Consider the following 24,099-nt stretch of genomic DNA (forward strand, 5'->3'; position numbering starts at 1 on the left):
TATAATTACTCCCTTGACTCTGCTGGCAAAGAGGGGAAGAGAACCTGTGGCTCAGTGACTAAATCACTGACTAGTATGTATAACTGCCCAGGTTCGAATCCCATAAAGGGTATGGCTAACTGATGAAGGCAAAAAAGCCAGAAATGGTCCATCTTAGTCTCCCAATTTAATTCTTTACTCTTTGTCAGAAAAAAAGAAAAAAAAGAAAGAAATTTGGATATATATATATATATATACACACACACACACACACACACACACACACACACACACATCTAGACTTACACATTATACTTATATTAATCCCTTTTAGATAAGCAGTGTTTTTCAAATTGTGCAGAAAGAATAAGTAGTAAGCAGAACCAATTAAATGTAGAAATTTTAAGAGAAAATAGAAAAAGAAAGGAAATCTAAGAAGTCTTTTCCTCTAATTTATTTATTTGATCAGAATTCATGCATACAGTAAGAGATTATCAGCTGTATCTTATATATTCAATTTTGGGTCAAATGCAGGGAACGGAACTGTGCATTTCATCAATGATCTATCTAAACCAGCATTGCACATGTTACAAGCATGAAAACATCATTTGAGGCTTCTTTTTCTGAAGTATTTGTACAATTGAGATTCCACCACTAATACTATATGCAAATCCACATTTTAAATCACACTCTGGGTGATTGTTGGGAAGGCTGAAGAATGCTCATACTAGAATTAGAAAAAGAAGATGGGGTATGATTATAGGACTGTTGATAGGAAAATCAGGTCCAGTTCCAAGCTGGGAGAAAAAAATGGAGGCTGACTGCTTAGGAAAGAAGGTTCTTGTTTATTGATGAGCAGAACTAACAACAGCATGCAGTTCTGGGATAGCTGACAAAATGGATTTGAGAGTAGGTGGGTTTTTATACATACTTTGGGGCTTTGTGTTTGAGATACCTGTTGTGAAATGTACTTTGACCTGTCCTTGAGTGTGCCCTTTTAGTATTCAAATTATTGTTGCCCGACTCCCATTGTGGCTTGGAGGTCATATCCTGTCCTTGGAGCTGGGTGGGGAATGTAGATTTTAGGAGTCTTTGTTTTTCTAATCCCATCAGCTCCAGCCTTCTGTGGGAGCTGTGGCTGAAGGCATTTTGCTTATAAATAATGTGGCCCCAGTTTTTCTGGCTGGATTACAAAATCTCCATTTCTAAAGATTGGCCTCCTCAGGTTTCTGCTTTGTTAAGATTTTTTTCTCCATTTCTCCTTCGGGGAAATATTCTATTCTGCCTTTTTTAATATTCCCCAAAATATTTCATTCTCTGGGGGAGGGACAAAGAGGACCTAGTGTAGAGCCCCTCTTCTAAATCAGTGGCTCCAACCTGGTGACATGTAGCCAAACTGCCAGAGATCCTTGCTTTTCAGTTGCTACTAGTAAATGTCAGATCTGTATGAAATAAGACAGCATCCATTTATAATATGCTGGTGAACAAATGTGCAGACCTAGCAAGTTTCAGTGGGATCTGGTTAGGCCACGGGTCGGCAACCCGCGGCTCCGGAGCCGCATGCAGCTCTTTGAGCCCTCTCCTGCGGCTCCGGAGCCTCCTCCTCCCCCTCCCCCTCCCCCTCCTTCCTCCTGCCCCCCCAGGCCTCACTCCCGGCTGGGCCGGCGGGGGCATTGCTCCCTGGGCCGTCCCCAGGCCGCCGAGCCGGCTATGCGTCTCCCCAGGCCGGGCCGGGCGGCAGTCCTGGCTGGGGCGGCAGCAGGAGGGCATTGCTTCCTGGGCCGTCCCTGGGCAGCTGAGCCGGCCACACATCTCCGCGGGCCAGGCTGAGCAGCATTCCTGGCTGGGGCCGTGGCAGCAGCGATGGGGGCATTGCTTCCTGGGCCGTCCCCAGGTCGCCAAGCCGGCCACGTATCTCCCCGGGCTGGGCTGGGGATATCGCTTCCAGGGCCGTTCCCGGGCCATTCCCCAGGCAGCAGACGGCCATACGTCTCCGTGGGCCGGGCCATGCAGCAGTCCTGGCTGGGGCGGCGGCGGCGGGGTCATCGCTCCTGGGCTGTCCCCGGGCCGCCGAGCCGACCACGTGTCTGCTCAGGCAGTGCAGCAGTCCTCGCTGGGGCGGCGGCGGTGGGGGCATCACTCCCTGGGCCGTCCCCAGGCCAGCAAGCCGGCTACGCATCTCCCCAGGCCGGGCTGGGTGGCAGGGGGGCATTGCTTCCTGCACCGTCCCCGGGCCACTCCCCGGGCAGCCGACCCAGCCATATGTCTCCCCGAGCCGGGCCGGGCGGCAGCAGGGAGGCATCGCTTCCTGGGCCATCCCCGGGCTGTTCTCTAGGCAGCCGAGCTCACCACGCATTTTCCCGGGCCAGTCCGTGGTGTCCCAGGTGCCTTTCTGCGCCTTCTACTGCCTCCTGCTCCCTTCCCCTCCCTGCCCCTTTAGCACCGTCTGCCTTTCGTTCTCTCACTCTCTCTCTCTCTTCTCATCTGGAGAGAGAGGGGGGGCAGAGGAAAGAGAGAGAAAGAGAGGGTGACTTGTTTGGGCGAAGAACCAATGGGGGAGGACAAGGCAAAGTAAGTAAAAAGCACTTCATGCTAGCATCTCCTGAGCCCTTGTTATCCCTGCCACAGACTCGGCTCATCCACCCTCACTCTCTCCTTTTCTCTCTCTACGGACGAGGCTGCTCGCTTCAAATGGCTGGCTACTGAGGCCCGGGAGCCAGGCAGGCGGACAAGTCTCGACCGCAACATTTTTTTGTTGCTGTTGTTTTGCGCGCGCGCGGCGCTGGCTGGGAACAGAGGCAAGCAAGCTCTATGGTTGGAAGTCCCTGCAGCTTGGGAGCCAGGATCTTCCCCCTCTCAGTCCCAAATCCCAAGCAGGATTCACAACATTGGGATTGGAAGTGAGCTGCGAGGAGATGGTCTGTCTCTCTTCCTCCCTTCCTCCCTTCCGTGCGGCTACTGAGGCTCCCTGCTGGGCGCAGTCGGCCTGAAGCGGAGGAGGGTCAGGGGCCTTTCAAAGCGTGACATTGCAACGGAGGGGAGAGCCTTTCAGGAGGGTGCGGATGAACTGTAGCTCTCCAGATATTGCTAACATACAGCNGGGAGAAAAGAAAGAAAGGGAGAAAGAGGAAAGAGAAAGAGGAGAGAAAGGGAGAAAGAGAAAAGAGAAAGGGAGAGGAAAGAGAAAGGGAGAGGGGGAGAGAGGAAAGAAAAAGGAAAGAGGAAAGAAAGAAAGGGAGAAAGGAAAGGGGGAAAGAGTAAAGAGAAAGAGGAAGGGAGAAAGGAAGAAAGAGGAAAGAGAAAGGGAGGGAGAGGAAAGAGGGAGAGGAAAGAAAGAGAGGAAAGAGGGAGAGGAAAGAGAAAGGAAAGAGGGAGAGGAAAGAGAGAAAGGGGGAAGTGCAAGTGCCTCTCTCTCTCTCTCTCTCTCTCTCTCACACACACACACACACACACACACACACATACACACACACACACACACAGAGTGGGGGAAGAAGACTGGCAGACCAAGGGCAGAAAGAGGGAGGGGGAGAGGGAGGGAGGGACAGAGAGAGATAATAAAGATAAAAAAGGATATATGCAGTGTTATCTTCATTTTAGATATCCAAAGGGTTTTGCGGCTCCCTGTGTTTTGTTTTCGGTGGGAAATGGGTCCAAGTGGCTCTTTGAGTATTTTGGGTTGCCTACCCCTGGGTTAGGCTAATTACAGGTCTGTCCTCTCAGATTTCAGGGCCAGGATCAGGTGTTAACACCAAAGTTTAGGAAGTAGGTAACTTTTAATTCTTGAGATGCTACCAATTGTGAGAAGCACTGCCCTAACAGTGACTAATTCCAACGGCGTTTTTTTTGGGGGGGGGGGAACGCAGGGAACTGTATAAATTCAGGTTGTTGTTCCTGTACAGTCTTCTTAGCTATCCAGTATGGCTCATCATGAGATCTTGGGTGCATCTCAGGCTGGGATAGGAGTTCCCAAAATCTTAAGTGACTTCAATATCCATATCCCAGGGGAGAGTTTAGTGCAGCTTGTAAATTCATGACCATGAAGTAATTACAGCCCAAAGATACATGGCTGAGCATGCACTGGATCTGTGTGTATGTAAAATTGTCTGTATTAGTGATGAGTTACATGTCAATTGAATAGAATCCACAGCATGTGCAAGGTAACATGATCTATAAAATGATCTGATATTCTTTTGAGCTTGCATGGACTAAAGAAGTTATATCAGGCACCTCCTTGGCCAATTCCTGCCCATCTGATTCAGACCTCTAAGGCAGGCTTGTTAAGAATCCCTTCTCCATCCAAACGTCATAAGAGTCAGAATTGTTTGTGGTAGCCCGTTTTATGAAATATATTAATCTGGTGGGTCAAATGGCATCTTCCCTTCTTGTATTCAGAAAGATTGTGAAAACCTTCCCTTTTTAATGAGCTTTCAGTTCCAATGATTGACACACAGATGTGCCTCTATTTGTGTACATCTATTTTGTATTTCTAACTTTTTTTTGTATTATTTCTGGTTTGTTTTACTTTGCTGTATGTCACTCTAAAGCATAAGACTGGTTCTGGTAATGAGGAAACAAACAAACAAATAAAGGGAACTAACCTGATTTTATGGTGACAGGTTTGGATCACATAATGGAAAATAACTGGAATTACTCAGAGAGGTTGTGGGCCTGGGAAGGCTGGAGAGCTGATGTTGGCAAGAAGATGAGGCCTTTATACGAAAGTTATGTTGAACTGAAAAATAAATATGCAAGACTGATGGGTAAGTCACAGTATCAAAGATTACCAGCATGAATATTTTTTTCACCTTTTGAAGATGATATTTTTGAGACTTCTATATTTTATTCAGCTATTTTTTCATGAGCATTGCTTTTTTAATATACATGGCTGATTGGGCAAAATGCTGCTAAAGTGGAATATTATGAAACCAAACCAGCACCCTCAATTTATTTTGCATCTCAACCCTCATTGTCCACAGTCAATGTTATGGTGGAGCAGGATTCAGGAATATTAATTCACTGAAATAGCATAATTTCTGCACTAATAATTAACATAAGCATACCTAGTTTGCGAAAAAATGGTCAATGAATATCTTTTTTAATATGAAATTTTATTGATTTTCCAATTTTACATTTAAATATTTGAAAAGCAAAGTGGCAGCTGGGTTGGTTCATAATTCAATAACCTACAAATTTCTTTAGTACAGATCACAAACTAGTACATTAAGTATTTCCTCTCTTTTTCCCTTGGTATTTACTGTCTCACATTTAAATTAATGCAATTCTTATTATATCAATTTAATACAAATAACTTTTTAACATTTATCAATAATTTTTAGTTTATACATATCTTAATCATTTTATCATTCAATCTTTTAGACAATCAATATCCTGGTAAGTTTTTCCCAATTTTTAACTTCCCATTAATATTTAAATTTAATGTTTAATATTTATAGTTTCCAAGTCTTAAATAACCCCAATTCCCTTTATCACAATTCATCCCAAGATCTTACATCAACTGGTTAATAATACAATATAATATTATTATTTTCTAATAATTTCCAAATATCTAAATTTAATAACCAAAATGTCTCTTATTTCAACATTTAATATTTCCTCTTTTTTCTCTCCATATCTACTATTTCATATTTAAGCTAATAATTTTTATTATTACCACTAAATAAAAAAACATATTTGTTACATTCATCAATAAGTTTTTAGTTTATATATATTTTAATTACCTATATTCAATATTCAAAATTCAAAATTTAACTATTAATGTTTATATTTCAAAATCTTAAATGACCAAAGTATCCTTTAACTCAACTCATAACAATTTCTAATATTCAAAGTACACATCTTATCTATTTGAGAATATTCTGTTTTAATTCTCACTAGTAAGTCAAAACCCCAATTGTCTTCAGTCGTAGTCTAGCTTTCTTTTTTTGCCAAGTCGTCTTCCATGTCTGTGCTTTTGAGTCATCAAATAGATCTCCCTGTGTTATTATGTATATTGTTTGACGTAGAAAAAACCATCCAATTACCATTTTTTTGAGAGAACTAACAAATTGTCTCTCTATTTTTCCATCTTGATGTAGTTGTCTTAAACTGTTTATCTTCTCTTCAGTCTGTTGTTCTTCTTGGTCCTCAGGTTTCTTCTGATTTGTCAGTCCCTTTTCTGGGTTTTCCATTGACTGTATTTGTTGATCAGTTGAATCCTCTGTCATAGTATTTAATTGGTCCACTTTTTCTGTTATATTCTGTGTAGTTGATTTTTCAGTTGTAATCAAATTTTGAGTTCGTATATCTGGGCTGACACCCATTCTTTTCTGCAACCTCTTATTTCATCAGTAGCTGTAAGAATAGTTTGGTAAATTGCTTTCAGCATGGACAAAATTTGTTCCTGATCTTCCTCCATATTCTCTTAGTAATGTATTAGATTAAAAGCTTTGCAATTCAGAGAGTGTATACACACACACAAACACACACACACACAGAGCTGATAAGTGTCTCAGCCACGTCTCTTTTAAACAATAACAGATTGTAGACAATAACAAATTGTAATATCAGGTTTAGCCACAAGATGGTGTCCTTATATTTAAAATTTTCCCAAGTTTTTAAATTCCTTTCGGTTCTACTTCTTTTTTTATAAGTAAAAACCCAGATCTTCAGTAAGAGTAGAAAGTCTTTTAGTCCACAAACTTTAAGAAGTAAAATTCCAATTAGGATCAAGTTATTCTTGCAACTCTTTTAAGCTCCCCTGGATAGTCAGTCGCAGCTGTTTTTAGAGGGAGGGGTAAAATCTCCCTTCCCTCTCCACAGGGGGGAAAGTACTTAAACATCTTATGAAGGAAACAAAGGTAGCTAGGATTTAAGAGAGTTAGATCTCACCCATTCTCTTCCGTGCTGCTTTAAAGTTGCCTGATGGTAAGTGTGACTTCGGCTGTCTGCAGCCTAGTGACGAGCCATATTTCTATGGCTGGTCTTTTGTCCACCGGTTTGGAGGGTTGCCCTGGATCAAACAGAAGAGCTGCCACCCTTCCGCAATCACAGGGATCCCCTCCTTGCTGATCGCCCCTACAGGGCAACTTTTGACCCTTTCCAGGGTCTCCCAGCGAAGCAAAACTGGACGTGGAAGACAGAGCTTGCCTCCCGGACGTCCATGATGACTGCCTGAGCAAACCGGAAGTAGGTCAATGAATATCTTACAATCCATCTTATGATGGTAATAGAGAAAGTGGGGAAAGGGATTTATTGTTTGCATTAATAATTCATAGCTAATTTTTATATCAGGCTTATCATTTAATAAAAATCTTTAAAATATTGAAAACTGTGTGGCGTGCCCTAGAAGCAGGGAAACTCAACTTCTAGCCTATAGAGCTATAGTTCACTGATTGACTTTATCCCAATTACACTCAGTGTGAGCCAACTTATGGAGCTATTTTTGAGGAAGAAAATAAAAGGAGGAAGCACTGGAGCTCCTGTAGAAAAGGAAGTATAAATGTAAATAAAATGCTAAAGCAATGGGTGTCAATTAAACAGATCAGAAAAAAAGAAAAAAACAATAGAAAAAGGAAGAAAAAAACAAAATATGTATATAAGGCTTTTTATGCATGTATGTGTATACAAATATATATAAAACAGTTTCAGTAAATGAATACCATATTTCATTATATTAGCTCATACATAATCTACATCTCGGAACAACCTGTTCATAAATTACAAATAACAATACATAGAAAATACACTGAGTTAAAAAAATATATGGTAAAAACATACATCTTCTTAATATTGAAGAACAGTTGTTCTCTTTCCTTTCAACAAGGTCATGGAGAATCCATTTGTGTTGTCCACTCATCAGTTCTATGTAATACCATTCAAAAATAATATGGAAATCCAGAAATATTAAATCTCAAAGTCCAATTAATATGTGTAAATATTACACATATATGTTAAGTTACATATCAACTCTACAATGAACCTGGCTGCAGCCATCTTGCTCGTTCTAGATTGCCACATGAATGGGAGGGGGTGTGGAGGATCTTTGCTATCTAAACAATTCTGTGTCCGGTGGGAACCAAAGTCATTCTATCAGTTATACTAGGGGTTTGGGCTGTGTGTTAGAGAGCCTGCCAAACTATTCTATTGGGGAACATAGCTGATTGCACAGCACTGAGGTGGGAAGTTTAACTTTGTAATAGTGTAACTCTTTGGAGGGACTTTTAGACGGTTTCACTTTTGACCATGCCAATATTTTGTTTCCAATAAACATGTTCTTTGAGGAAGCCTCTAGCCTCAAACTTCTGATTTATTTGGCTCTATCGGAACCATGACATTAAACCAAATCTCCCCAAAACCTTTGTTTTCCCTGGGGTGCTGAGCCCCAGCTACCTACTCACTGCCTTTGGGAGGACAACAAAGACTTAGTGAAAATTTTGAGATGGAGAAGAAAGATGAATCGATCGCTGATCGCAGTGGGGTTTTGGCTGTTGAAGTGCAGGCGGCTGCTTTGGCTACCAAAGAAGTGCTACTGGCGGGGGCTAAGCCTAAGCCCCAGGTAATCAAATCTGGAAAGTTGGTACTGCAGGAGGACACTATGCTCCTAGCAGACTTTTCACAGGCAGAGGCGGCTCTTCAGTGCAGAAGCACCCTAAGACTGCTGAAGAGGAGCTCTTACTGATTCTGTCCTTCATCCTCAGCGCCTAAGAAGGGGAAAGGGTCGACTGGATAGAATGACTCTGCGGAGTGGAAGTATCTGACGGCAGTCCACAGCCCCTCAGTTCAACAGCTGAAGGAGAAATTTGACAACTGGAAGTCAAAGAAGTGGCTCCTACCACACAGTGCATGTGTTCTATGGAGGGGGAGGCAAAACCTTACCTGTTTGATGGGGGGAAGCAAAACCTTACCTGTTGCTTCCACCCTCTCGCTGGAGCCTCAGTCCTGCTGCTAAAGCTCACATTGCATCTCCTACTCCCCAGTTGCCAGAGATGTCAAGCCCTGGGTCACAATCAAGCTCACAGTGGCAGCATTGGCCCATGTGCCCAGGGGTCCAGCAGAGAGGATTCCGGAGAGTGGTATGGCCACGGCTCTAGGATCGACAATCTGCCCAGCAACCAGTATACTTGGCCCCACAGCCTATGGAGCCACCTCCTATCCAGCCCACATTCAATGGGGATCTCAAGAAGCTACCTTTCTTCTTGAATCAAGTGTGGGCCCACTTCGACCGATATGCTTATGTGTACCTCAATGATGCCACGATGGTGAACACAGTGGAGGCCAACTTAGAGGGAGACGTGGCTGAGTGGGTGACCAACCTTCATGATGCGGGAGCCCCTGAATTGCTGGATGCAAACTTATTCATGGAGCAATTGAGAGCACAATTTGAAGATGAATCCCAAGCCCTGCAGACAAAAAAAAGAGATCCACTGTTTGAAACAGAAGGGCCATCTGGCAAAAGAATATGTTTGGGAGTTCTGGAAGGTTGTTGGTCGGTTAGGACAGTGACCAGAGCGATCATTGATCCACTACTTCAAGGAAGGGTTGGACCATGACCATGATTTAGCAGGAGCCTTTAGTGAAAAAGAATGTGACACGCTTCCACCTCACCAAGCCACCGAATGCACAATTGTGATCCTACCAGATGCCAAACTCCCAAAGCCCAAAATGTCCTCTATGATATCCAGGGAGATGAATGAACTGAGATAATACATCGACAAGAACCTGGCCAGAGGGTTCATCCAGCCCACTAAGTCGTGCATGGCCACCCCAGTGTTATTCAGAGAAAAGAAAGATGGGTCTTTTAGATTGTGCATGGACTTTAAAGAGTTAAATGGTGTCAGTGTAGAAAACATGTATCCCCTTCCTCTGAAGAAAGACATGCTAGCCCACCTAGCTAAAGGGAAGACCTTCATGAAACTAGACAAGGGAGGCTTATTACTGCTACATGATCACCTATATAAGGGAGTTTTGGTTTACCTTGATGATATCCTCATCTACACTGAGACCATGGATGAGCATGTTAAGTTAGTTCACAAAGTGCTCAAAAAGGTGCAACATGCTAAACTCTATGTTAAGCTTTCTAAATGCGAATTCCATCAGATGTGCTTCGACTACCTGAGATACCAAATCTCTAGTGAGGGGGTGGAAATGGACCCTGTCAAAGTCAAGGCAGTGCTAGAATGGCAGCCTCCATGGACCCATAAGCAGCTTCAATTTTTTTTTGGGGGGGGGGGAGGTTCGCAAACTTTTACCTGCAGTTCATCACCTACTTCATGAAAATAGCTATGCCAATTACTGAGCTATTGAAAACTGGAAAAGGGGGGGGGGAAGCCATGACCTTGCCAACCTTTACAATGGATCATGGAAAGCCAGGTGGCATTTGAGCAATTAAAAAGACTATTCGCCACAGAACCAATTCTAAAACACCCTGATCCTGAGGAACAATTCATCATCCAAGCTGATGCAAGTGATGTCACATTGGGCACTGTCCTCCTACAAAGGGACAATAGGGGGGACCTACAACCTTGCACCTATACTTCAAGAAAGCTCACAGACATGGAAAGGAGGTAGGCTGTTTGGGAGAAGGAGGCTTTTGCGGTCAGATAGGCAATACTAACTTGGTGCCATTTCCTGGAGAGGAGCAAGGTGTCTTTAGAAGTATGGACTGATCATAAGAATTTAGAGACACTAAACACCCCTCGAAAGTTATCCCCTAGCCAAGTTCGGTGGGCGCAGTATTTTAATCATTTTAATTTTACTCTAAAATTTTTCCCACCCTGGTGGGAAAAAACTTTCTGCCAGATGCCTTATCTAGAATGCCCCAATATAAGAGTCGCCAGGAGGAAGTTATTAATTCCATCATTCCTCTACCACAGTCAGCCTCTCAAGTAACCACAAGAGGTGAAACACAGAGGAAATCTGATACTCCTGATAGTCATTTAATGCAGAAGCTCAAGGAGGAACTAAAAACAGACCCCTGGTTCAGGGACAATAGATCACTATTAACCTATCAAGATGGGCTAGCCTGGAAGGGAGCTAAGCTGTACCTTCCAATTTCCCTCAGAATTCAAGCCCTTCAACATAGTCATGATGCCAAGTAAGCAGGTCATTTTGGTTTTCTAAAAACTTTGCATTTGGTGTGGTGGCAGTTTTGGTGGCCAGGAATGGAAAAAGACATTGAAAGTTAAAAGTAAAAAGCTGTGTTACCTATGCAGCTATGAAAAAATGCCCTGGTAAACCTCCTGGTCTGTTGCAGCAGGTAGCAAGCAGATCTTTCCCAACCCTGGGAGGAGATAGCCATGGATTTTATTGTGGAATTGCCTGAGAGCAGGGGAAACACAGTAATCTGGACTGTCATTGATCTTTTTTCAAAGCAAGCCCATTTCATTGCTTCTTCGTGGCTTAGGTCTGCCCCAAAACTAGCCAGGCTATTTTTAAAGCACATCTATTGACTCCATGGAACCCTGAAAAGAATTATATCGGACAGGGAGGTTCAATTTACTGCAAAATTCCAGAGGGAGTTTATAAAAATGATTGGGTCTACCCAGGGATTTTCATCTACTTTTCATTCAAGTACAAATGGATTGGCAGAATGTATGAATGCAATGATACAACAATACCTCAGATGCTATGTTAATTACCAACAGACTAACTGGACAGACCTCCTACCTTTCGCCAAAGTGGCATACAACATACAGTACACAGTAGCACTGGATTTACTCCATTTAAAATAGCTTGTCAGAACCCTAATTATTAATCATTCATATTCTCTGGGTTTAGGTTATTTGGGTTCTGCCATTTTCCTATGGGGGGGAGGTAAGGGGCTTGTAGTGCACATAGAACATTTCCTCTATTTGCTTTGATGTATTCTCTATGGGGTGTGAATGGAATGCCTCAGGGCCATCTGCCTTATCTCAGTGTGGAGGGAGGAACCGGAGAAAACCTAACAACCTTGAGAGAGGCGCCTTATCGGGTTTTTCCCATAGCCCGATGTCACCTGTGGATTAACCTGTTTGAACCAACCGGATGGACTGTTGGGGTGGGGTTATAACTTTACGGGTTTAACCTATTGATTTGGGTAGGAAGCCCTTTGATCCTGCCTAGCTTTCCTGCTTTCTGTACCTGCCAATACAAGTTCCTTTTGAAATGATGCCAGTTTCAAGAGTTCTGCTTTCTTGGTAGAGAAAGGGAGGCAGGTCCTTACATTAGGCAGGATCTGCAAAGTGGTCAACCTGGAGGACTATTCCTACTGTGGGGACCATACAAAATAATGTCTAACCATGGAGGTGAGAAGAGAGAAAGTGAGCACTTGGAGGGGGGCCCTCTGAAGGCTTGCCCAAGCAGCAGTGGCTCAGACTCCGCCAGCTCGTCTGATGAGGTGGACACTTGCAAGAAACTGAGATGGTCGATTGGAGTGGGGAAGAAGGACAACTGGGATACGAAAGCCAGAAAAGTGACCCTCAAGTGTGGCAGTCACCAACCTGCCTGGAAGCGTGAGATGGAGAGATCGCTCAATGTCAGTAAAGAGGAGGGTGAGAGGCCAGCATGGTCTGACTGCTTTCTTAAGTGGAGGCATTCAAAAACCTCCAGGAAAAAGAGGCAGATCCCTGCTGGGGTTTGGTAGCCATGGGTCAGAACAAGGGCGAAGAGATCCGGGAGAGTGAGTTTGTAAATCCCAGCCCTTTTATGAGCACCTCAGAGGTCGCTGGAGTGACAGCTGAGGCCACCACCCCAGCCCATACCACCCCAGCTGGAGGAGATGTATGCTGAGCCAGAAGGAGGGGGACTCACCCAACTGACCACAAAGTCCCAGCCCATACCACCCCAGCTGGAGGAGATGTATGCTGAGCCAGAAGGAGGGGGACTCACCCAACTGACCACAAAGTCCCAGCCCTGAGGGTAAAATATGATGGATCGCCCCAGCAATTGGGGTTTTTCCTAGCCTACTTTCTGAGCTACATGCACAAATATGGTCGAGACATCTCTGGTGACCGCGGGCACGTCAGGATCATGACCCTTGCCCTGGAAGGTGCAGCTGCCTGGTGGATGGTGTCCCTGCATAACATTAATGTACCCGAGCTCTGGAATTTTAACCTGTTCATGGCAGCCCTGAGACAGAGGTTCGAGGACCCCCTAGACAATCAGATAGCCAGGGAGCACATCAAGACTATAAAGCAGGGCAGGCGACAAGTAGCCAAGTACACCGAGGAGTTTTGAGACTTGGTAGGCTGCCTCAACTGGCCAGAGGAAATCTTGATTGGCCTATTCAAGGACGGGTTGAATGATGACCTCTACCAGGCTTCCATCGCCCAGGGGAAGAAGCAGAAATCGACCTGGCACATAGCCAGCAGTGACTGGGGTGATCCTGGAGACACTCCCACTCAGAAGGGAAAAGGGAGACAGCAAAGACCCTGACCACGAACCCGTGTTCAACTGCCTGTTTCAGATGTGGCAAAGAGGGCCATTGAGCAGCCGAGTGCCATTCAAAAGTGCCAATTTTAAGGGCAGACCAAGTCATGGGGGGAAAACTCAAAAGCCACCACCTTTAACCCAAGAGACCTCCATGAGAGGTGCTGAAGTCATAGAGGTCCAGCCCTCCAAACCACAGGGAGGGGGAACTCTGACCTCACCGGAGAAACTGCCAGAAAACTCCGACAGTGATTCAGATGACAAGCCCCTAGTAAGTGGATCCTCGTGCCCCTCACCAGACCCATAAAACTGTTCAGCCCAGAGATGGAAGAGAAAGTAGCCCTAAAAGCATTAATAGACTTGGGATGCACCTGCTGCCTAATCAGCCCAACCCTAGTGGAAAATTTGGGAATTCTGGTGAGGAGGCTGACTGCATGATGGCCCACCTTTTCAAGGGGAAAATATTCTCCAAACTGAATTTAAGAGAAAACTACTACTGAATTAGGATAAAGGAAGGGGATGAGTGGGAAACGCTGTTTAATTGCCCCTTAGGGTGTTTCCAGTTCCGAGTCCTGCCTTTCAGGCTACAAGGGGTGCCCACAGTGTTCATGCAGCTGATAAATGAGGCTCTCCAAGAGCACTTGTACAAGGGGTTTTTGGTGTATTTGGATGACATCCTAATATTCACAGAGACGAAGGAGGAGCATGTCAAATTAGTCAGGGCAGTTTTAAACAAGCTACGTGCAGCACACCTCTATGCTAAACTCTCAAAGTGCAAGTTCCATAAAGAAAAAATTGACTATTGGGTTACAGGATTTCCCACCAGAGAATAGAAATGGATCCAGAGAAGGTACGGGCGGTGTTGGAATGGGCAACACCTCGCACAAGGAAGCAATTGCAAAGCTTCCTTGGATTCGTGAACTTCTACAGACAGTTTATTCCCTTTTTCATGCAAATTGCTCTCCCCATCACAAACCTACTAAAAACAAAAGGGGTGAGTCAACCGAAACCCAGCCAGCCGTTGAAATGGACTATGGAGTGTCAAGCAGCTTTTGAGAAATTAAAAAGACTTTTTTCTGCTGAGCCAGTGTTAAAACACACAGACCCGGGGGAACCATTTGTCATTCAGGCAGACGCTAGTGATGTGGCAGTGGGGGCAGTGCTGCTCCAAGAGAATCAGGAGGGGAAATTGCAACCCTGTGCGTACACATCCAAAAAGTTCACTGAAATTGAAGAGAGGTGGGCAGTGTGGGAAAAGGAGGCATATGTGGTGCAATGGGCTCTGCTCACTTGGAGACATTTCCTGGAGGGGAGTAAAATCCCCTTTCAGGTGTGGACCGAACACAAGAATCTTGAAGCGCTAAAAAACCCAAGAAAATTGTCCCCAAAACAAGCTCGGTGGTCCCAGCATTTCCATCGGATTGATTTTTCAATTAAGTACATCCTGGGGGGGGGACTTTTTGGCTGATGCCTTGTCAAGGATGCCGCAATATAATAGCATAAAATCTGACATGATCAAACCCTTGATGACTCCAAAACAATTAGTGGCTTCTGTAACCATGAGAGCTCAGGCGAAGAAACTGATGCTGGCGAGAAGTAATGTGGAGGCCCCGACCATCACAAAGGAAAACCCTAAGAAAAAACCACCCCTGAGCAGCGAATCAGGGACCACGTTTAGACGAGCATTGGAGAACAATGGTTCCTTAACCTTTCTCCTTAGGGGGGGTCCAACTGTCAACTCTACAATGAACCTGGCTGCAGCCATCTTGCTCATTCTAGGTTGCATGTGAATGGGAGGGGGTGTGAGGGCACAGCACAGAGGCAATGCAGTCAGCTGGCAATTCAAACCGCCCTTTAATTGCTCCAAATTTTTCCCAAATGCTCCCTCGTTTCTGGCAAGCCTCCAAACAAAGGAAAACACACACACCTCTGGCTGGAAGTAGTTTCACATACAGTCTGATTTAGGAGAGGAATTTACTCAAGGTCATGGAGATAAGAAAGAATGACACATTGATCATAAACCTAAAAGATCTGTGGGAATACATGCTTGCCTGAACAGTTTCAAAAAGGAAGCCAAAATACAGTCCGAGATCTATAAACATCCAAGCAATGTTGTCAGCCAGTCCAAGGGTCAGAGTTTCCGGGTTTCCAAGCAGAAGTCACAGAACAAAAGATCAGCAACAACACACAAGGACAACACCCAGGGGTCTGGTAGGATCGTTGACACAGCGTTTGTTCCCGACAAAAGCCTCTCCCCACAGCGTCTCCTTAAATCTCAGTCTCTAAGTGTGCCTTGTGGAGAGGGGTGGGACGCTCTCCTCCTGAGTAGTTGAGCCTGCCTGCATTGTTCTCTCCTTCTCTCCACTCTCCGTGCTCTAGGATCAGGTGGGGGGGTGGCCCTTGCTCATCGCCTGAACTCTGTCTCTCCTGTTCTTCCTGTCCCACTCCTGAAGGGCCCTGGCCTGCCTCTGCCTGCTCTTCCCCACATTCCTCTGAAGCCACAGACACCTCTCCCTCGACCTCCATAGGGTCCCATTCCAGCTCATTTTCCTCTGCAGATTCAGGCTCCAATGGAGGCATGACAGGGGGTGTGGAGGATCTTTGCTAGTCTAAACAATTCTGTGTCCCATGGGAGCCAAGGTCATTTTATCGGTTATGCTAGGGGGTTGGGCGGTGTGTAGAGAGCCCGTCAAACTATTCTATTGGGGAACATACCTGATTGCATAGCACTGTGGTGGGAAGTTTAACTTTGTAATAGTGTAACTCTTTGGAGGGACTTTTAGACTTGGTTTCACTTTTGACTGTGCGAATATTTTGTATCCAATAAACATGTTCTTTGAGGAAGCCTCTAGCCTCAGAGTTCTGATTTATTTGGTTCTATCTATAGTATACTTAGATTTCAGTAAACATTTGACAAAGTAGACCACAACCTGCTGCTTAGTAAGCTAGAAAAAGGTGGGATAGACAACATCACCACCAGATGGATCTGTAGCTGGCTGACAAACCGTACTCAGCGAGTAGTCCTCAATGGTACTACATCAACATGGAGAGAAGTAAGCAGTGGGATACTACAAGGTTCCGTCTTAGGCCCAGTACTCTTTAATATCTTTATAAATGACTTAGATGAGGAAATAGAAGAACTCATCAAATTTGCAGATGACACTAAAATGGCAGGAATAGCCAACACTTCAGAAGATAAACTCAGGATCCAAAAAGATCTTGACAAACCTGAACAATGGGCCTACCCAACAAAATGAATTTTGAGAGGGACCTTGGAGTCCTAGTGGACAATCATTTGACTATGAGCCAGCAGTGTGCAGCAGCAGCCAAAAAAGCTAATACAATCCTGGGTTGTATAAACAGAGGTATAGAATCAAGATTATGTGAAGTATTAGTACCACTTTATAAAACTCTAGTAAGACCATACCTGGAATGCTGCAACCAATTTTGGTCACCATACTATGGAAAAGATGTTGAGACTTTGGAAAAAGTTCAGAGAAGAGCAACTAAAATGATCAAAGGCCTGGAGACTAAAACATATGAAGAACGGCTGCAGGACTTGGGTTTGGCTAGTCTAAAGAAAAGAAGAAACAGGGGCAACATGATAGTAGTATTCCAGTATTTGAGGGACTGCCACAAAGAAGAGGGGGTCAATTATTCTCCAAAGCACCAGAGGGCAGGACAAGAAACAATGGTTGGAAACTGACCAAAGAGAGAAGCAACCTGGACAATGAAGACAATTAACCAGTGGAACAGCTTGCCTTCAGAAATCATGGGCGCTCTGTCACTGGAGGTTTTTAAGAAGAGACTTGACAGTTACTTGTCTGAAATGGTATAGGTTCTTCTGCTCGAGCAGGGGGCTGGACTAGAAGACCTCCAAGTTCCCTTCCAGCTTCTATTCTATTCTATTCTATTCTATTCTATTCTATTCTATTCTATTCTATTCTAATCTTCCAGAACTATGACATTATATATGTGTGAAGTTACATGCAAGTACATAAAGAATACAGTTTTACACATTTCATTATTCTGACAAATTCATAGTCTGCCACTGAGTTTTCTGAAACTGTCTCTAGAAGTCCAAAGGATTCAAAATATTCCTTTTCTGAGGTTGATAGAGAAGAAGGAAATCTTTCCTTCTTTTTGTAGCTTGTTGAATTTGTACGTGGTAAAATGCTTCTAAGATAATGGTATTAACCATCCACCATTACTCTTTAATTCTTCACTGATGTATAACATTAAGTATGAATTATTAGTAGCAACAAAGCTTCATTCTCTGTATTTGTTCCCCCTGCCCATAATATTAAAAAATGAAATGGTAAAATAATCATTATTCAATCTGCCCCACCTGGATGCAGTTGTGTGGATTTAGAATTGTCTCCTAGAATTGTCAGCATTGGGCATAGTAGCTGGAGAATTTTAAGGATGTCTAGTCGAGGTCCATATTAAAGTAGATTATTCTTTATGACATCAGCCTTCCCCTTTCAGATGTTGGACTAGAAATTGGACTAGAAGTTCTACAAAAGCCAGTTACCATTATTCATCAGAGGACTTTAGCATGGCTAATGTTAATTTGAAACTGCATAGTTCTAGAATCTGTGACATGTACTTTGATGTCATGATGAGGGACACATATTTGTTTTTCAGGCTATGCTGACTATGGAGATTATTGGAGAGCAAATTATGAAGTAGACCTTCCACAGGAGTATCAATATCAACGTGCAAAGCTGATTACTGATGTGGAAAACACATTTATGCAAGTAAGATTTGACTTCAAATGTTTTGTTTTACTGTACTGAGGCAAAACAATTTTTATGGCAATACACAAAACTGCTCATATGGGTGTGGTAGTTGATGAATAAATAAATAATTGATAAATAAATTCACCAGTCCTTGAGCTGGGAAAACAGCCTACCAGCATAAAATTTGCTGTGATTGTCAAAATGGTAACAATTGGCTATTGGTGCAGTCCTTATTTAAAATGTCCATAATACATTAAGAGCATGGATTGTAGATTTCCCAGCCTTTGTTTGAATCACTTTGCATAACATCTTACCAGCCAGCAACAGAACATCTACTGTGTTTTCCTGAAAGTAAGGTCTACCCTGAAAATAAGCCCTAGCTTGATTTTTGGGAGTGGGCCAAATATACTCCAAAAATAAGCCCTAGTTTTGGGGTGAGGCACATACCTAAAAATCAAGCTAGGGTGGGGGTGGGAGGGTGGAGCTGCCCCACATGCCCCACACCCACTTACCTTGCAGCCAGGCCTCTCCTTGCTGGCCCACTTCTTCTGCCACACCTTCTGCAGCCAGGCCTGCATTTCTCAGGCACAGGCCTTTCCGGAAGACCACTGCAGCTGAGAACCAAGCTATGGATTCAATCCATAGCTCAGTTCTGCAAGACCTCATCATGCTGAGAACTGAGCTATGAATTGACTGACTGTAAAATGCAAACCGGAATGCAGCTGCAGAATGAAGCTGCTCCTTCGGCCACAGAAGAAGTGGACCGGCTTGGTGGGACTGTCAGTGCCAGAGGTGAGTATAAAAGACATTCCCCCCAAAATAAGACCTGGTTCCTTTTTTGGAGGCAAAAAAAAAAAGACCTGGTCTTATTTTCACGGAAACATGGTACTTATCATTCCCTTTAGCATGGGCTGAGATAAGAAAATGAGGCAACCTGATAGATGCAGACTACTCTGAAATGACATTTTAACATTGGTGTCACCCATCGGGGAAAAAAATCCATTATCACTATCTTTGTAGACTGTAGATATACCAGAGGTTGGTTTTTTTTACAGTACATATTTCCCATTGTTTTATTAACAGTATAATAAAGTTTGTAACTGATGATACCAGTAGGAATAACAGTACTAGCAGAATTTAGTTCAAAGAGGGACAAGTTCACGTCCTGAAAGATTGTGAGCGAGTCACCATATTTCCCAATAAGAAACTTCTTTATTTATTCAGGAGCAAAATATTTTTTTCAAGATTATCAGAATGGAAGAATTAATAAAACAATCATGGTTTCCCCTTAATTAAATGACTTTCTGTTTTTCTTTTCCAGATAAAGCCTTTGTATAAGCATCTACATGCTTATGTACGGCGCCATCTGTACAAACGCTACGGGCCAGAGCTCATTAATCCCAAAGGAGCTATTCCTGCTCATTTACTTGGTATGAAAATAACACTTTAATAGCTACATTTATTGGACCAAGATACTTTATATACAAGTAGTCCTTGACTTACAATGACAATTGAGCTCAAAATTTCAGTTGCTAAGTTGTTAAGTGAGCTTTGCCCCACTTTACGACCTTTCTTGCAACAGTTGTTAATTGAATCATTGCAAATATTAAGTTAGGAACACAGTTGTTAAGTGAATCTGGCTTCCTCATTGACTTCACTTGTGCAAAGGTCACAAAAGATGATCACGTGATCCCAGGACACTGCAACTGTCATAAATATGAGTCAGTTGCCAAGCGTCTGAATTTTAATCACATGACCATGGGGATGCTGCAGTGGTCGTAAGTATGAAAAACAGTCATAGCTTAGTTCCTTAACCAGTGTACATCTTCAGCTTTTGGTCTATTTGTTTGATGTTCCTGATCATCAAACCAAATGTTAATAAATGCCATATAGAGTTCTTCTCTTAAATGAGGATCTGATCCAGATTAGTATTTTAGTAATAGGAATAGAAAGGTTTTAGTTCTTTAATCCTGATCTGCATTGTCTACAATTTGTTTTAGTGTGAAAATACAGTACAGTAAAAGAATCTGCACTTGGCTCATTAAAATAACAAAATCTAGCATGTTTTGCTTTCAGAAACTACTGCATTTTGCTTTTATATGTAATTCTAATTTTTTTTCTGTTAAAGGTGACATGTGGGGAAGATTTTGGACAAATTTATATCCTTTAATGGTGCCCTATCCAAATAAAACAAGCATTGAAGTGTCTTCTGCTATGGAGGAGAAGGTAAGGCACACAAATATAGGCAGTTGACTAAATGAGCAATAATTCTTTTGGTATAATTTGTACACATTATTTTATACTGAGTTTTTTAACCCTGTCCTCTCCAAACTGTTTAATTATAAAAACCAGTCAAGACTAAATAAATCTAACACTTAAATCTCTTAATACTGTACTATTGCATATACCACCAAAATAGCACCACTTAAGATAGCAGTATCAGCAGGCTTGGAGGACTTCAAGATTTATAGAAGAGTAATAGACCTTTACATTTTAAGAACTGATAGAATAAGATATTTTTGAGGGCCTCTGAATCTCCGTTTCCTTATATTTTGGTTTCTTTATGCTCTGCAATCGTGGGCTTACCACTTTGACTGATTTCTAGAAAAGACATGGATTTCCCAAATAAGTATCAGTATTTCCAGATTGTTATTTTATTCATTTATTTAATTGAATAACCCTTCCCTGTCATTTTCTGGGAGGGAAAAAGGGAAATTGTTGGACTTTGTTCTATCTTAATGTGAACTAAGAAATCTAAATGAATGATAAAGAACAGATGGATAGAGAAGTACACTATCTATTGAATGAACAATAGGGAGACCATTTTATATATTTTTAAGAACAGGCTACAGGAGAGGCTGCTGAGTTGAGGCTTGCCTATGTCTAATCCAAGTTTCTTTGGAAGTTGATTGACCTCCTGGATCACCCAACAATGGCAGAAGACATCTCAGTGTCTTACTTCCTTCATGACTACCTCTATAGCTAAACATAAGGGACCCACAGTAACTTGGGTGTGGGGTTTGTTGGGCAACAACTGTTAGTTCATGTAAAAATCAATCTTTTCAGAAATGGACTGTAAACTCAATATTTAAAGCTGCTGAACATTTTTTCATCTCAATCGGTCTCTTCAATATGACTGAGAATTTCTGGAAAAATTCAATGCTTGAGGAACCTAAAGATGGAAGAAAAGTTGTTTGCCACCCCACAGCTTGGGATATGGGGAAAAAAGACTACAGGTATCAAACGCTTATTTCTGCTCAGTCACAGAGTTTACATCCATTCTGTAAGTAAAAGAACAAAGTGGTAATTCCAGATATAACAGCAAGCAGCAAAGTTGTCCAATTTCATAATCTGGATATATTTAGCAATAAAATCTATTGCATGATAAAATCAACATATCAGAGCCATATATACCAGAACACTACTGGGAATATAGATGAGGTAAATATTTTACAATCTACAATCTGTTCACTCCAGTTTGTAAATTTATATATCTAATTACATTTGAATGATGATCTGAACTCAATAAAGTTGCAAATAAGAGGGTGAATCCCTATAATTAATGATTGGCTCTCCGTTATCTTTTCTGGGTTGCTATTATAATAAGACTGAAGGAATGATCTTTCACCTTTATCTCGGGAATTAACATGATAGGATACCACCTCCGTTAAACCAGAACTCCACCTTCCTCATAAGTTGGGTATAGGGTCAATTTAGAAACGTAAGCTAAGTGCATGAAAGACCATACTATTTTTAGCAACCATGTAAAAGTGCCATTCAATCTATTGTGTTATAATCTCTACCTGAATTGTATTCATTGGCAGGATTAAGATGTGCACAAAAATAAACATGGAAAACTTCCTGACAGCACACCATGAGATGGGCCATATTGAATATGACATGGCCTATTCTGATCAACCTTTCCTGCTAAGAAATGGGGCCAATGAAGGATTCCATGAAGCTGTTGGGGAGATCATGTCACTTTCTGCAGCTACTCCAAAGTATCTGAAATCCCTTGGCTTACTAGAACCTACCTTTCAAGGAGATACAGGTGAGATGGCAAAGCATTCTGCCAGGTATTACCAGTTTAAGAACTATCATTGTAAAAATGTTATTATTGTACAGAGCACTGATAGAAATTGGTGAAGATGAGACAGTAGGTTCCTAGAGAAATTATGTAGTTAGCAATGCTTTTTTTGGAAGTTATTTGAAAAAAATAGCTAGTTTCTACCAAATTATTACTTTTTTTGGTCTTCTTTAATAAAACCTTTTTAATGTAGGATTTTAAGAATATATAAAAGATTGCTTTACATGTAAAACTCCTACTTGTAATTATAAGGGACAGTATGAACTTTGTGAACAATTATTTGTATGATGCCAATTTTTATTTTTAGGATTAAAATTTCAACAACACAGAATTTCTATTTAAACCTTACAATCAATTTTGTTCTTTTCCAGAAACGGATATCAATTTTCTGTTCAAACAGGCCCTCACTATTGTTGGAACAATGCCTTTCACTTACATGCTAGAGAAATGGCGATGGATGGTATTTGCTGGACAAATCCCCAAAGAACAATGGATGAAGAAATGGTGGGAAATGAAGTAAGTAAAAGACACAACTAGAGGAAAGTATGAAAAATATCCGGAATGCTGAAATGTTTTAGCTCAGTAAATATTTATTATTAGTAAAGAGTGATGAAAAGAGAGTTTATTGAAAGTTCATTTATTCTCTATTTCATTATCAGGTTTATGGTACATTTGCCAAAACATGTTTTCCTGATAGAATGCTCTTATTATAGGGAACAATAAAAAAGGAGATAGAAAACCAATAAGATATGACTTGAAGTCTCAAATATCTTATGAGGATAGCTCTGAAATTTAGCACTGTTTTAGGTATAAAGTAGATATACTGAGTCTTTGTTTGATTCTGTTAATTCTGGCAACCAGAAAGAAATTCTGGTTGTTCTGGCACTCCTTGAGGCTTTGGTCTGCCGCCTCCTCAAGAAGCTATTGCTGATCCCACAACAGTGAACAATTTTCATCCAGTATTTAACTTCCCTTTCTTAGGGAAGATTGTGGAGAAGGTGGTTGCACAGCAGCTTCAAGAGACCCCGGATGAATTGGATTATTTGAACCCATTTCAATCAGGATTCAGGCCTAGAAATGGAGTGAAAACAGCATTGGTCATGCTTTTGGATGATTTCTGGCAGGAGTGGGACTTGGGTAATTCATCTGTCCTTGCTCTCAACTTCTTGGCTGCCTTTGATACCATATAACATGTGGTTGTTTTCCTTTGTATGAGGATGGTGCCAACGAATGTTAATGTTAATTAAGAGTCAGAAACTATACTATGTCACAAGGCTTGGTACTCTTTCTACTCTCATTTAACATAAGCTGTCACCATTGGGTGGGGGGGTCATCATTATCATCATTATGTTGATAATATTAAAATATACATCTCCCCCCCCAAAAAAACCCATGCCATTGATGTTTTGTCCCAAAGTTTGGAAACTGTAGGGGTCTGAATGGGGAACAACAGACTTTAACTGAACCCTGGCAAGACTGACAGGTGGTTTGGGTTTGGGGGTTTTCTGGAACTGGGATTTTAGCATCTTTCACTTTGGATATGGTGGTCTTACTCCAGGTGGGGACAAATTTGAATTTGAATTTTTGAATTTTATTATATTTATACCCCGTCCTTCTCCCGGAGGACTCAGGGCGGCTTACAGCCAGTTTAAAAACAACTAATACAATACAATACAAAATTTAAGAAATGATTAAAAATAAATATTTAAATAGGCCGCTTCTACTAAAATTTAGTTAAAACCAATTTAAAATACCCCTAGGCCAGTCCTGCCCGCTGAAACAACCAAGTCTTGAGGGCGCGGCGGAAGGAGGGGAGATCCGGAATCACCCGGATCTCTGGGGGCAGCTCGTTCCAGAGGGTGGGTGCTCCGACAGAGAAGGCTC

At 42.4% G+C, this 24,099-nt stretch overlaps 1 protein-coding gene across 1 annotated transcript in view; it reads left to right on the forward strand.

The window, feature by feature from the left end:
* Window positions 1-24,099, forward strand: part of ACE2 (angiotensin I converting enzyme 2) — an 81,422-nt gene that overhangs the window by 21,338 nt on the left and 35,985 nt on the right. Inside the window, exons 4-10 of the mRNA XM_029284675.1 lie at window positions 4,599-4,742; window positions 18,034-18,146; window positions 19,450-19,558; window positions 20,257-20,354; window positions 21,195-21,364; window positions 21,953-22,179; window positions 22,587-22,731. Coding sequence (XP_029140508.1) covers window positions 4,599-4,742; window positions 18,034-18,146; window positions 19,450-19,558; window positions 20,257-20,354; window positions 21,195-21,364; window positions 21,953-22,179; window positions 22,587-22,731 — 1,006 coding nt within the window. The remainder of the gene's footprint in view (window positions 1-4,598; window positions 4,743-18,033; window positions 18,147-19,449; window positions 19,559-20,256; window positions 20,355-21,194; window positions 21,365-21,952; window positions 22,180-22,586; window positions 22,732-24,099) is intronic.

Source organism: Protobothrops mucrosquamatus, unplaced genomic scaffold, assembly GCF_001527695.2.
Source record: "Protobothrops mucrosquamatus isolate PMUCROS unplaced genomic scaffold, P.Mucros_1.0 scaffold816, whole genome shotgun sequence".
Lineage (NCBI taxonomy): Eukaryota > Metazoa > Chordata > Lepidosauria > Squamata > Viperidae > Protobothrops > Protobothrops mucrosquamatus.